At 61.5% G+C, this 13,579-nt stretch overlaps 1 protein-coding gene across 1 annotated transcript; it reads left to right on the forward strand.

The window, feature by feature from the left end:
• Positions 1–357: 357 nt before the first annotated feature.
• Positions 358–11,359, forward strand: MAP1S (microtubule associated protein 1S). Its single transcript, XM_063403393.1, has 7 exons — positions 358–532; positions 2,179–2,280; positions 3,577–3,659; positions 4,361–4,501; positions 5,423–8,504; positions 8,586–8,797; positions 10,793–11,359. The coding sequence occupies exons 1-7, from the start codon at positions 394–396 to the stop codon at positions 10,946–10,948; spliced, it is 3,915 nt and encodes a 1,304-aa protein (XP_063259463.1). The 5' UTR covers positions 358–393; the 3' UTR covers positions 10,949–11,359.
• Positions 11,360–13,579: the final 2,220 nt, after the last annotated feature.

Genomic DNA, 13,579 nt, shown 5'->3' on the forward strand with positions numbered 1-13,579 from the left:
TCCACGACCGCAAATCCCCATCCAGAATCCCAAATCCCCATCCAGAATCCCAAATCCCCATCCAGAATTCCAAACCCCCATCCAGGACCCCAAATCCCCGTCCAGAATCCCAAATCCCCATCCAGAATCCCAAATCCCCATCCAGAATCCCAAATCCTCATCCACGACCCCAAATCCCCTTCCAGAGCCCCCCACCCCTCACCACCCGCGCGGACCCCACCCGGTGCCACACCCCGCGCGTTGCCCCTTTAAGAACCTCCACTCCCACCTCCGCTCCGCCCACCCGCCTCCCCTCCGGCTCCTCCCATTGGTTGGCGGTGACATCAGTGGGCGTGGCCGGGCCGGCTGTGACGCAGGGGGCGTGGCCGGCGGGGCGGGCGGGGGGCGCCGAAGATGGCGGCGGCTCCGGTGGCAGCGGCGGCTGCGGCCGCTCCGGCCGCGGGGCCGCGCCGCTTCTCGCTGCTCGCCATCGTGGGCGGCGGCTGCCACCGGCCCGGCCTCAGGGCCGCCGCCCTGCAGCAGCTGGAGCGAGGTGAGACCGCGCGATGCTCCCGGGGATCCTCCCGGACCCGCCCGCCTCCACCGGCGAAGCCGCCCCCCCCCCCCAGCCCGGGGATGCCGCGGTCGGTGCCGCCGCACCGGGCGGTGATCGCCGCTCTCGGGCGGCTCCAGCCCCACTGGGGTCTGCCCTTCTGCCGCCCCTTTGCGCCCCGGGATTCCCGGGATTTTGCCCCATTTCCTGCCCGCGCCCCCCCGGGATCCGCGGCCTCTCCTGCCCCCTCTGTCCCCGCTCTAAAATCCCGCGAGCGGCGCCTTTTTCCTGCCCCCAGATCCTCGCGGATCTGAATCCTCCAGGTCTTTCTCCTCCCCAGACCTCCGGGATTTGCTCCCCCGGGATTTGACCCCCTCACGATCTGCCTCTTTCCCTGCCCCCCTGAATCCCCAGGATCAGCACCCCAAAATGTCCAGGATCTGCACCTCAAAATCCCCGGGATCTGCACCCCAAAATCCCCAGGATCAGCCCCCCTAAATTCCCAGGATTTGCACCTCAAAATCCCCGGGATCTGCACCTCAAAATGTCCAGGATCAGCACCCCTAAATCCCAAGATCTTTACTCCTAAATTCTTAAGATCTTTACCCCTAAATCCCCAGGATCTGCCCCCCTAAATTTCCAGGATCCGCACCCCTAAATTCCCAGGATCTGCAACCCTAAACCCCCAGGATCTTTCCCATTAAATCCCCAGGATCTTTACCCCTAAATTCCCAAGATCTTTACCCCTAAACTCCCAGGATTTTCTCCCCTAAATTCCCAAGATCTTTACCCCTAAATCCCCAGGATCTGCCCCCTAAATCCCCAGGGTTTGCCTGTTTCCCTGCCCCTCAACCCCCCAGGATTTTCCCCCCAAACTCCCAGGATTTGCCCCCTGGGATTCTCGGGATTTGTCCTCCAGATCTCCAGGATCTGCTCCCCTAAATCCCCAGGATTTGCCTCTTTTCCCACCCCAGGATTTACCCCACTTGTTTTGGGGTCCCCCCTCCAGCCCCCACATCCCTCCCTGAGCCCTGCCCAGATTTGGGGAGGGGGTCTCAGGCCGTGACATCGGAACATCCCAGCGGGAACAAATCCCAAAACCTCCATGGGAGGGACATTCCCTTCACCCTGGGACTGTCCCAAACCTCACCAAAACCACCCCAAAACGGCCCCAAACCCTTGTGCAACCCCCGGGACGGTTACGCCATCCCCCACCCATTCTCCAGCCGTTGGGAGCACCCGGGGCCACCCAAATTTTTGGTTAATAGGCTCCCAAAATCCCTCCTGGGAACTCCTTAAGGGCTGTTTAGAGCTCTGCACCTGTCCAGGTGCTGACAGGTAGCTCCAAATCTTTTAATTCCTTAACGAGCAGCTTTGAGAAGGTGTTGGCAGAGCTGTTCCGTGCCCCGGGGGGTTGGAATTGGGATTTGGGATTTGGCAGAGCCGGAGCTGCCGTGAGTCACGGCAGGAGGAGCTCACCTGCCAGGCAGGTGCTGGCACAGGTGGGCCAAAAACACCTCGAGTGGGGCGGATTTTAGGGGGGATTTTGTGGGGTCAGCCCCCCCTGGCACTGTGGGGGGGTTTTGGGATGGTGCTGGTGGGTTCTGAGCCCCCAACCCCAAATTTTTATGTGGTTTTTTTGGCAGGGATCCGCTCCTGGGACATCGACCTCACCTGCTGCAACCTGGACGAGCAGCTGAAGCTCTTCGTGTCCCGGCACTCGGCCACCTTCTCCAGCATTGTGAAAGGTAAAAATAGGGGATAAAAAATGAGGGAAAAAGGGGGAAAACCGCTCCAAAAAGCCAGGGATTGGTGGGATTGGGGGTTGGTGATCAGGGACGCCCCCTCCCCGTTCCCTCCTCGCTGGTTTTGTGGGAACAGGCCTGGCTTTGTGCCCCCCCAGCCACATCCAAACCCCGTGATGCCCCCACGTGAGGAGCAGCTTCCTTCTCCCGCCCCGGGATTTTTCCATGGAGGGCTGGGATGGGGAAGGTGGAGCTGGGGCTGCCTCTTCCCACCCCGCGTCCCACCCAGGGGTGTTTCCATGCTTAGAAGGGAAAGGGAACCCCCCAAACCCCGCCCTGGGAACATCCAGAGCGTTTGGGGGATTCCACAGGATCTGCACTCCTAAATCCCCAGGATCTGCGCCCCTAAACTCCCAGGATCTTCCCCATTAAATCTCAGGATCTTCCCCATTAAATCTCAGGATCTTCCCTGTTAAATCCCCAGGATCTGTGCTCCTAAACTCCCAGGATCTTCCTCATTAAATCCCCAGGATCTTCCCCATTAAATCCCCAGGAATTTCCCCATTTAATCCCCAGGATCTTTCTTGTTAAATCCCCAGGATCTGCGCCCCTGAACTCCCAGGATCTTCCTCATTAAATCCCCAGGATCTTCCCCATTAAATCCCCACGAATTTCCCTATTAAATCCCTAGGATCTTCCCTGTTAAATCCCCAGGATCTGCTCCCCTAAATCCCCAGGATCTGTGCCCTTAAGCCCCCAGGATCTTCCCCATTTAACCCCCAGGATCTTCCCCATTAAATCCCCAGGATCTTTCTTGTTAAATCCCCAGGATCTTCCCTGTTAAAACCCCATCCCCCATTAAATCCCGAGGATCTTCCCCATTAAATCCTGAGCATCTTCCCCATTAAATCCCCAGGATCTTTACCCCTAAATCCCCAGGATCTTTCCCATTAAATCCCCAGGATCTTCCCCATTAAATCCCCAGGGTCTTTCCCATTAAATCCCCAGGATCTTTCCCATTAAATCCCCAGGATCTTCCCCATTAAATCCCCAGGATCTTCCCCATTAAATCCCCAGGATTTGCCCTTTCCCTGCCCCTCAACCCCCCAGGATTTGCCCCTTCCCTTTCCCTCCCCCGTGGCAGGAAGGACACGGGAAATGTGTCCCTTGACCCCGCCGGGGACAGTGCCCGTCCCCCTTCCGCCAGAAAACCGGGCAGCGCCTGCCCGTGCCACCACCCCCGAGGGGACAAACCTGGGGAGGGGCGTGGCTGTCACCCCTTTGGGTCCCCTCCCGCAGGTCAGAGGACCCTGCACCACCGCGGGGACGTGCTGGAGACCCTGGTGCTGCTGAACCCCTCTGACAAATCCCTGTGTGACGAGGTGAGCCGGGGACGCTGCGGGAGGGACAGGGGTGGGGGCTGTCCCCACGGTGTCCCCTCTGTCCCCACGGTGTCCCCTCTGCCCCATGGTGTCCCCTCTGTCCTCAGGTGTCCCCCTGCAGTGGGAGGGAGGGGAGGGAGGGATGGATGGATGGATGGATGGATTTTGGGGTTGTCCCCAGAGTGTCCCCTCTGTCCTCCCGTGTCCCCCCATGGTGTGAGGGATGGATGGATGGGTTTTGGGGTTGTCCCCATGGTGTCCCCTCTGTCCCCACAGTGTCCCCCTGCAATGTGAGGGATGAATGGATGGATTTGGGGTTGTCCCCTCTGTCCTCCCGTGTCCCCCCACGGTGTGAGGGATGGATGGATTTTGGGGTTGTCCCCACGGTGTCCCCTCTGTCCCCACAGTGTCCCCCTGCAATGTGAGGGATGAATGGATGGATTTGGGGTTGTCCCCTCTGTCCTCCCGTGTCCCCCCACGGTGTGAGGGATGAGTGGATGGATTTTGGGATTGTCCCCTCTGTCCCCATGGTGTCCCCTTGCAGTGGGGTGGATGAATGGATTTTGGGGTTGTCCCCTGTGTCCTCATATGTCCCCCCGCAGTGGGAGGGATGGATGGATGGAGGGATGGATGGATGGAGGGATGGATGGATGGGTTTTGGGGTTGTCCCCTCTGTCCTCACGTGTCCCCCGTGTCCCCAGCTGCGGAACCTCATCACGGACGTGTCTCAGCACAAGCTGCTGGTGTTTGCGGGGCCCTGCGTGGAGGGCACCGGGGAGCTGATGCTGCAGACCGGCTGCTTCTCCCTGCGGGATTTCATCCAGATCTTCACAGACAAGGAGGTGTGGGGCCTGTGGGGCCTGTGGGGCCTGTGGGGCTGCGGGAGGGAGCCAAGGGTGGGGTTTTGTGGGGCTGGAGGCGCTGGCTGAGCACGTCCTGGGGGCTGGAGCAGCCGGCAGCTCCTCACAGCGGGGTCGCTGTAAAGGGTGGGGCAGATCCTGGGGGTCTGTGGCAGGAGAAGGGGTAAATCCTGGGAGTTTATGGATTAGATCGTGGTCATGGGGGATAACATTTTGGGAATTTAGGGGGTAGATCCTGGGAATCTGGGAGGACAAATTATGGGAATTTAGGGGGTAGATCCTGGGAATCTAGGGGGTAAATCCTGGGAGTTTAGGGGGGAGATCCTGGTGATCTGGGAGGACAAATTCTGGGAATTCAGGGAGTAGATCCTGGGAATCTGGGAGTACAGGTCCTGGGAGTGTAGTGGGATCCTGGAGGTCTGGGAGGGACAGATCTTGGGAATTTAGGGGGAAGATTCTGGGAATTTAGTGGGGCAGATCCTGAGAATTTAGGGGGAAGATGGTGGGAGTTTGTAGAGCAAATCCTGGAGGTGTTAAGGGGCAGGGAAAGGGGCAGATCCTGGGAATTTGGGGGTGCAGATCCTGGGAATTTGGGGTTGTAGATCTTGGGGATTTAGGGGGCAGCTCCTCAGCTGCCAGGCCTGGGGAGCCACAGCTTGAGTGGAGGGGATCAGGGACAGCCCCTCCATTGGGAGCCCCCCACCCCTCAGGACCCTGCCCAGCAGCAGCAGAGGGGGCTGGCACCCCCAAACCCCCCCAAAAGCAGGCTGCAGGTGTGGATCCGATGGTTTAACGTGTCCCTGGACACCTCCCACCCCCCATGGGCCCATCCAGGTCCACCCCGGTGGGGGCCGCGGGGCGACCCCGGTGCCCCCTCCCACCCGAAGCCGCCCCTCTGCGCAGGTGGGGGAGATGCTGAGCTCCGCGGACCCCTCGGCCAAGGCCAGGCTGACCATCAGCTGCCCGGATTTCGGGGAGTGGAGGGACTCGGGCTTGGAGCACCACAACCTGCAGGACTTCATCGAGCTGCGCTACAACCCCGGCTGCGTCCTGCCGGAGATGGAGGGGCTGGAGGAGTTCATGGAGTACCTGTCGGAGTCTCTGGAGCCCCAATCCCCCTTCGACCTCCTGGAGCCCCCCACCATGGTGGGATTCCTGAAGCTCTCCAAGCCCTGCTGCTACATCTTCCCGGGCGGGAGGGGGGACTCTGCTTTCTTCGCCGTCAACGGCTTCAACGTGCTGGTGAACGGCGGCTCCAACCCCAAATCGTCCTTCTGGAAGCTGGTGCGGCACCTGGACCGCATCGACTCCATCCTGGTGACGCACGCGGGCACGGACAGCCTGCCCGGCATCAACAGCCTGCTGCAGAGGAAACTGGCCGAGCTGGAGGAGGACCCGTCCCACAGCTCGCAGGGCAACGGCGACTGGGCCAAGAACCTCATCTCGCCCGAGCTGGGCGTCGTCTTCCTCAACGCCTGCGAGAAGCTGAAGGGCATCGAGGGCGACTCGAGGGTGCTCAAGAGCTGCGACGAGGCGGCGCTGACGCTGCACTACCTGGAGAGGTTGGGAATCCAACCCAACCCGCTGGCGCGCGACGGCGGCGCCGCCCGCGCCGAGCCCACCGTGCTCTTCCAGAAGATGGGCGTGGGGCGGCTGGATATGTACGTGCTGAACCCCGTGAGGGGCACCAAGGAGTTGGAGTTCCTGCTGCAGCACTGGGCGGGAGACGGCGTCCCCAAGGAGCAGGAGGCGCCGCTGCAGTGCCTGACGTCGGTGTGCGCGCTGCTGGTGTGGCACCCCGTGAGCCGCTCCGAGAAAATCATCCGCGTGCTGTTCCCCGGCTGCACGCCCCAGGCCAGGATCCTGGAAGGGTTGGAGAAGGTGAAGCACCTGGAATTTCTCAAGCAGCCCGTGGTTACTAAGAATGACCTGAAGGGGTCGGAGAAGCCGCTGAAGCAGAGGAGGGCGGAGAGCAAGGAGAGCCTCAAGTCGGGCTCCAAGCTGAGCTTGGTGGAGGCCGCGGCGCCGGCGCCCAAGGCTCCCAAGGCGGAGAGGAAGGAGGTGAAAACCGGGACCAAGGAGAAGCCAAAATCCCTGGGGGATGCGGCCAGAGCGGGGTCAGAAGAGGAGAAAGCCAAGGATGGTCGGGCCAAGCTGGACTCGGCGGCCGAGAAGGCGAAGGGGGACGCGAAGGCAAAGGTGAACAAGGAGAAAGCGGCGCCCAAGAAGGAGCCAACAACAGCCAGGAAGGAGGAGAAGAAGCCACCGAAGAAGGACGAGGGGGCCGAGGCCAAAGCAGAGGCCAAGAAGGAGGTGAAGGTGGTGAAGAAGGAGGCGAAGGCCGAGACGCTGCGGAAGGACTCGAAGGACAACAAGGCAGAGGCCAAGGCTGCGGCCAAGACTCCGGCCAGGAAAACGCCGGTCCCGGAGAGCCGCAAACCCCTGGCCAAGGCCGGCAGCATCAAGAAGTCCCTGGTGAAGAAAGAGCCAGAGAAACCCAAGGCTAAAAGCGCCCGGAAGGAGCCGGGGACGTCGGACGGCTCCAAGTCCTCCTCCCCCGAGGAGATGCTGCCGGAGGCCGAGCGGGAGGGCGGGAGGAGGAGGAAGGAGGAATCCACGGACGAAGGCATCGCCACGGCCGACAGCGAGCTGGAGCCTTTGTCCCTGGAGAACGGGGGGAACCGGCGCCCGGGGGACCCGTCCTGCCTGGAGAACGGCCTGGAAGACCCCGAGAGCCCCCAGCGCTTCCGCCACGCGGAGAGCAGCCCCCTGCGAGCCGTGTGCCCCCCGTCCCCCGCCGCCAAGACCCCCAAGAGCGACCGCAGCGTCAACTTCGACCTGACGCCCACCGGGCTGCTCAACCATGGCGCCGAGGGCGCCGAGGATCCCTGCGGCAGCTCCGAGGAGAAGACCCTGGAGATGATGTCCCCGGCCAGCTCGGGGCCGGCCAGCGCCGGCCACACGCCCTTCCACCAGTCGCCGGTGGAGGAGGGCGCGGAGCAGCCGGGAGCTGCCCGGCCGCAGAGCGCGTGGCCGGCGGCCGGAGGGGCCAAGGACGGCTCGGCGCCGCCGGACAAGCAGGCGGGCTGCCTGTCCCTCAGCCCCTTCAAGGACGACGTCCCCGACGTGTCGCCCACCATCACCACGCCCTCGCTGCCGGCCGAGGTGGGCTCGCCGCACTCCACCGAGGTGGACGAGTCGCTCTCGGTGTCCTTCGAGCAGGTGCTGCCGCCGGTCAGCGAGTCCCCGCCGGGGGAAGGGCGGTGCGGCTCCGGGGACGAGCCCGAGGCCACCAAGGGAGGGTTGTCACTGCCGCTGCGGCCGTGCCACCACCCGCCCTGGGCCGACGGGGACGCGGCGCCGCGGCCCGGCCGCCGCTCGGACTCGCCGCACGACGTGGACCTGTGCCTGGTGTCCCCCTGCGAGTTCGAGCACCCCAAGTCGGAGCGGTCGCCCTCGGCCGCCGCCAGCCCGCGGGAGCTGTCGGACAGCGACCCCTCGCAGGAGCTGGCGCCGCCGCGGGGCCGGCCGGGCGAGACCCCCCCCACGTCGGTCAGCGAGTCGCTGCCCACCCTGTCCGACTCGGACGTCCCTCCGGCCACCGAGGACTGCCCGTCCCTGCTGGCCGATGGGCTGGAGTCGGACGAGGACTCGGAGCGGCCGCCCCGCGGCGCGGCCAGGCCGTGCGACCCTCTGCCCGCCCCCCTGAAGGACCCGTGCCCCCTCCCCGCCCAGCCCGGAATCTGCATGGTGGACCCCGAGGCGCTGCCCCCCGCCCGCAGGGAGCCCCCCGGCAGCAGGGTGAAGAGGACCCCGTCCCGCACAGGCTCAGCGCCCGCTGTCCCCAAAGCCAGGCCTGCCACCGGCGCCGCAGGGGACAAATCCAGGCCACCCCTCGGGGACAAGAAGGGCCCGTCCAGCGCGGGCAGCGCCCGCGGCGCCGGAGCGCGGCCGGTGGCCGGAGCCGGCCGGGCGTCACCGGCAGGTACGGGCGGGTGGACGAGGAGGGGGTGGCACCGCGGGGTCTCTGGGGACCGCTGCGAGCGCTGTCCCCCTGTCCTGACAGGCACAAAAGCCCCCCAGGGACCCCCCGTGTACGTGGACCTGGCGTACCTGCCCGGCTCGTGGAGCGCCCGCACGGTGGACGAGGAGTTCTTCCGGCGCGTGCGCTCGCTGTGCTACGTGGTCAGCGGCGATGACCACCTGAAGGAGGGCGTGCTGCGGCCGCTGCTCGATGCCCTGCTGGCCGGCAAGCACCAGTGGGGGCTGGACATCCAGGTGAGACCCCGGCCCGGGGGCGGGGAGGGGTGGGGTTGGTCCTGTCAGGGTGCTAAGGGGGTGATGAAGTGGCCTGGGTGTCCCTCCTCGATATTTGAGGGGTGACAGAGTGGCTTGAGTGTCCCTTGATGGTGTTCAGGGGGTGATAGAGTGGCTTGAGTGTCCCTTGATGGTGTTTAGGGGGTGACAGAGTGGCCTGGGTGTCCCTTGATGGTGTTTAGGGGGTGACAAGGTGGCCTGGGTGTCCCTTGATGGTGTTTAGGGGGTGACAAAGTGGCCTGGCTGTCCCTTCCCGATATCTGCGGGGTGACAGAGTGGCTTGGGTGTCCCTTGATGGTTTTTAGGGGATGACAAGGTGGCCTGGGTGTCCCTTCCTGATATTTGGGGGGTGACAAAGTGGCTTGAGTGTCCCTTGATGGTGTTTAGGGGGTGACAAGGTGGCCTGGGTGTCCCTTCCCACTGGTTAGGGAGTGAGAAGGGGTGATAGGATCAGTCCCTTGCTGATAGTGGGGGTGAAAAATTATCCTGAGTGGCCCTTTCTGATATTTGGGAGGTGACAAAGTGGCCTGGGTGCCCTTTCCTGGTATTTAGGGGGTGACAAAGTGGCCTGGGTGTCCCTCCTCGATATTTGAGGGGTGACAAGGGGTGGTGGGATCAGCCCCCTCCTGATATTGGGAGTAAAAAATTGTCCTTGGTGCCCTTTCCTGATATTTAGGGAGTGACAAATTGTCCTGGGTGCCCCTTCCCATTGTTAGGGGGGGTGACAGGATGTCCCAGGTGCCCCTTTCTGATATTTGGGGCGTGACAAAGTGTCCTGGGTGTAATTTTTTGTTCCTGGGGGGGTGACAAAGTGTCCTGAGTGCCCCTTCCCATTGTTAGGGGGGGTGACAGGATGTCCTGGGTGCCCCTTCCCGATGCTGGGGGTGGTCACAAATTGTCCTGGGTGCCCCTTTCTGATATTTGAGGGGTGACAAAGTGTCCTGGGTGTCCTTTTTTGTTACTGGGGGGGTGACCACGTGTCCTGGGTGCCCTTTTCTGATATTTGGGGGGTGACCAAGTGTCCTGGGTGCCCCTTCCCGATGCTGGGGGTGGTCACAAAGTGTCCTGGGTGTCCTTTTCTGATATTTGGGGCGTGACAAAGTGTCCTGGGTGTAATTTTTTGTTCCTGGGGGGGTGACAAAGTGTCCTGGGTGCCCCTTCCCATTGTTAGGGTGGGTGACAGGATGTCCTGGGTGCCACTTCCCGATGCTGAGGGTGGTGACAAATTGTCCTGGGTGCCCCTTCCCATTGTTAGGGGGGGTGACAGGATGTCCCAGGTGCCCTTTTCTGATATTTGGGGGGTGACAAATTGTCACTGTGTGCCCCTTCCCGATGCTGGGGGTGGTCACAAATTGTCCTGGGTGCCCCTTTCTGATATTTGAGGGGTGACAAAGTGTCCTGGGTGTCCTTTTTTTGTTCCTGGGGGGGTGACAAAGTGTCCTGGGTGCCCCTTCCCATTGTTAGAGGGGGTGACAGGATGTCCTGGGTGCCCCTTCCCGATGCTGAGGGTGGTGACAAATTGTCCTGGGTGCCCCTTTCTGATATTTGAGGGGTGACAAAGTGTCCTGGGTGTCCTTTTTTGTTACTGGGGTGGTGACCAAGTGTCCTGGGTGCCCCTTTCTGATGCTGGGGGTGGTCACAAAATGTCCTGGGTGCCCTTTTCTGATATTTGGGGGGTGACAAAATGTCCTGGGTGCCCCTTCCCGGTACTGGGGGTGGTCACAAATTGTCCTGGGTGCCCCTTTCTGATATTTGAGGGGTGACAAAGTGTCCTGGGTGTCCTTTTTTTGTTCCTGGGGGGGTGACAAAGTGTCCTGGGTGCCCTTTTCTGATGCTGGGGGTGGTCACAAAATGTCCTGGGTGCCCCTTTCTGCTATTTGGGGTGGTGACAAATTGTCCTGGGTGTCCCTTTTTGATATTTGGGGTGGTGACAAAGCATCCTGGGTGCCCCCCCAGGTGACTCTGATCCCCACCTTCGACTCGCTGGTGATGCACGAGTGGTACCAGGAGACGCACGAGCGGCAGCAGGAGCTGGGCATCACCGTGCTGGGCAGCAACAGCACCGTGGCCATGCAGGACGAGACCTTCCCCGCCTGCAAGGTGGAGTTCTGAGGGTGGGGACCCTCCTCTCCCTCCTCCCCGAGCCCCCCCGGCCCTCTCTGAGCCCCCCACCCAGCTGGGAGGGGAGGGACAGGGAGGGGACAGGGATGGAGAGGTGTCACCCCCCCTGCCCGTGCCACCCCCCCAGCGCCGCATGCCCACGCCCAGCCACGCTCTGCCAGCCCGGGGAGGGGACAAGGGACCAGCTGGGGACACGGGGGGGTGACAGGGATTGTCCCCCCCTGCCCAGCAGCGGTGCTGAGCCGCGCCCCACGGGCAGCTCGATGGAACAGGGTAAATTTTCAGTGTTTTGTTGGGTTTTTGGGGTTTTTTCCCTTCTTTTCTCTAGATGAGCCACAGGTTTTCCCCGTTCAAACACCCAAAACACTCTGGGGAGGGGAGGGACTGGGTCCTCTTTTTGGGGGGGGCTGGGTCCTCTTTTTGGGGGGCTGAGTCTCCTTTTTTAGGGGGGCTTTGTCTCCTTTTTGGGGGGGCTGAGTCTCCTTTTTGGGGGGGTCTGGTTCCCCTTTTTAGGAGGGCTGGTTCCCCTTTTTAGGGGGGGCTGAGTCTCCTTTTTTAGGGGGGATTTGTCTCCTTTTTGGGGGGGCTGAGTCTCCTTTTTGGGGGGGTCTGGTTCCCCTTTTTAGGGGGGCTGGTTCCCCTTTTTAGGGGGGCTGAGTCTCCTTTTGGGGAGGCTTTGTCTCCTTTTTGGGGGGGCTGAGTCTCCTTTTAGGGGGGTTGAGTCTCCTTTTTAGGAGGGCTGGTTCCCCTTTTTAGGGGGGCTTTGTCTCCTTTTTAGAGGGGGCTTTGTCACCTTTTAGGGGGCTTTGTCTCCTTTTTGGGGGGGTCTGGTTCCCCTTTTTAGGGGGGCTGGTTCCCCTTTTTAGGGGGGCTGAGTCTCCTTTTTAGGGGGGCTTTGTCTCTTCTTTTAGGGGGGCTTTGTCTCTTCTTTTAGGGGGGCTTTGTCTCCTTTTTAGGGAGGCTTTGTCACCTTTTTGGGGGTCCCAGAGCTGGCACAACCTCAGGGCTCCCATCCCTGTGGGGGCTGCCATTGGGGGGGAGCTGCTGCTTTGGGGGTCTCCCTGGTGTTTTACCCTCCCCTTCTCCACAAAACCTGTCATGACCCCCCAAAAAAAACCTGTCATGACCCCCCAAAAAAACCTGTCATGACCCCCCAAAAATTGATTGTAACCCCTCCCCTTTCACGTGCAGCGTCCTCTCCCCATCGCTGCACTGATGCCTTTTCTCTTCCCCCCCAAATTTTGGGGTGGGGGGTGAACAAAGGCACCCCCCAGCCCCCCATTTTTATTTTTGGGGGGGAGGAGTAGAAAGCAGCCCCCCACCCCCAGAAATCTGTTGCAAACCAAACGCCACGTGCAATTTTTGTTTTTTTAAAGGGGTTTTACGAGTGGAGAGCACCAAAGGGGGGTCAGGGTGGGGATTTGGGGTTTGGAGGGGGGACACAAAACGTGAAGACCCCCCCCAAATCCCCCCTCCCCCCGTGACAAACACTAACCCGTTTTTGTAGGAGGCTCCTCGATGGCTCTTTTTGTAATGACTTTTTAAGATAAAATAAATAATTAAAAAAAAAAAAGACAAAAAAATCGTGAAAACTGAAGAAACCAAACCTTTTTTTTTGGTCGCTTTTTTTGAGGGGGGGGTTATTTATCTTCGCCCCCTTCCCCCCCCTCCATAAATGCCCATGTGGGGGCTTTTACCTTTGATTGTATCGTCGTGTTCGGGGAGGGGGCACTGAATGTTTCACCTTTAGTGCTTTATATCTTTTATTTTTTCCCCCTCAGCTGGAAGGTTTGGGGGTATTTTTGGGGGGTGTCTGGGGTGGCTGTGGCCCCCCCAAAACCCTCGCCCACCCCCCCAAAACCCAGCCCCTGCCCCCCGTGGCCACCGGCACACGCTCCCCGTCTTGCACGCCACCTTCCCGTTTGGCAAATGTGTGGAAAATGAGCATTAAAGAGGATCATTCCCAGTGGATCTTTGTCTCCTGGGGTGTTTTTTTTTATTTATTTTGTTGGTTTTTTGGGGGGTTTCCATGGATTTGGGGATTGTTTGGGGAAGGGGTGGGAAGGGATGGGTTGAGCTCAGCCTTTGTAGGGGGGTTTGGGGTTGTACCGTGAGGTGGGAAAGGGATTTTGGGTGGTTTTTTCGGGGGAGGGGTTGCAGCTGGTGATGGGAGGAGGAATTTTGGGTGGGGGGGTGGTCCAGGGTGTCACCCGGGGGGGTCGGAGAGGGGTCGGGGGGGCCGTGGCTGCGCTGCGGCAGCGCCGAGGCTGAGGCTGGATGCGGGGTTGCCATGACAACGCCATCCCCATCCCTGCATCCCATCCCTGCATCCCATCCCTGCATCCCATCCCTGCATCCCGGCCCCGCCGCCCCCGGCCCCGCGAGGAGGAGGAGGAGGAGGAGGGGGGGGGGCTGCAGCCGCTGCCCTCCCCCGCAGCTTTTTTTGGGATTTTAGGGGGGTTTGGAACCTCCTCGGTGCTGCGGGGGTGGGAGGGATCCCCGTGTCCCTGTGCTCAGCCCCCGCCCTGGCAGGACCGGGGGGCAAAACCCCCTCAAAGCCCCCCGTGCCCACCCCAAATTCCCCGTGCCCACCCCAAATTCCCCTTCCCACCCCCCAATTCC

The sequence above is a fragment of the Prinia subflava genome, chromosome 8 (genome assembly GCF_021018805.1).
Source record: "Prinia subflava isolate CZ2003 ecotype Zambia chromosome 8, Cam_Psub_1.2, whole genome shotgun sequence".
Lineage (NCBI taxonomy): Eukaryota > Metazoa > Chordata > Aves > Passeriformes > Cisticolidae > Prinia > Prinia subflava.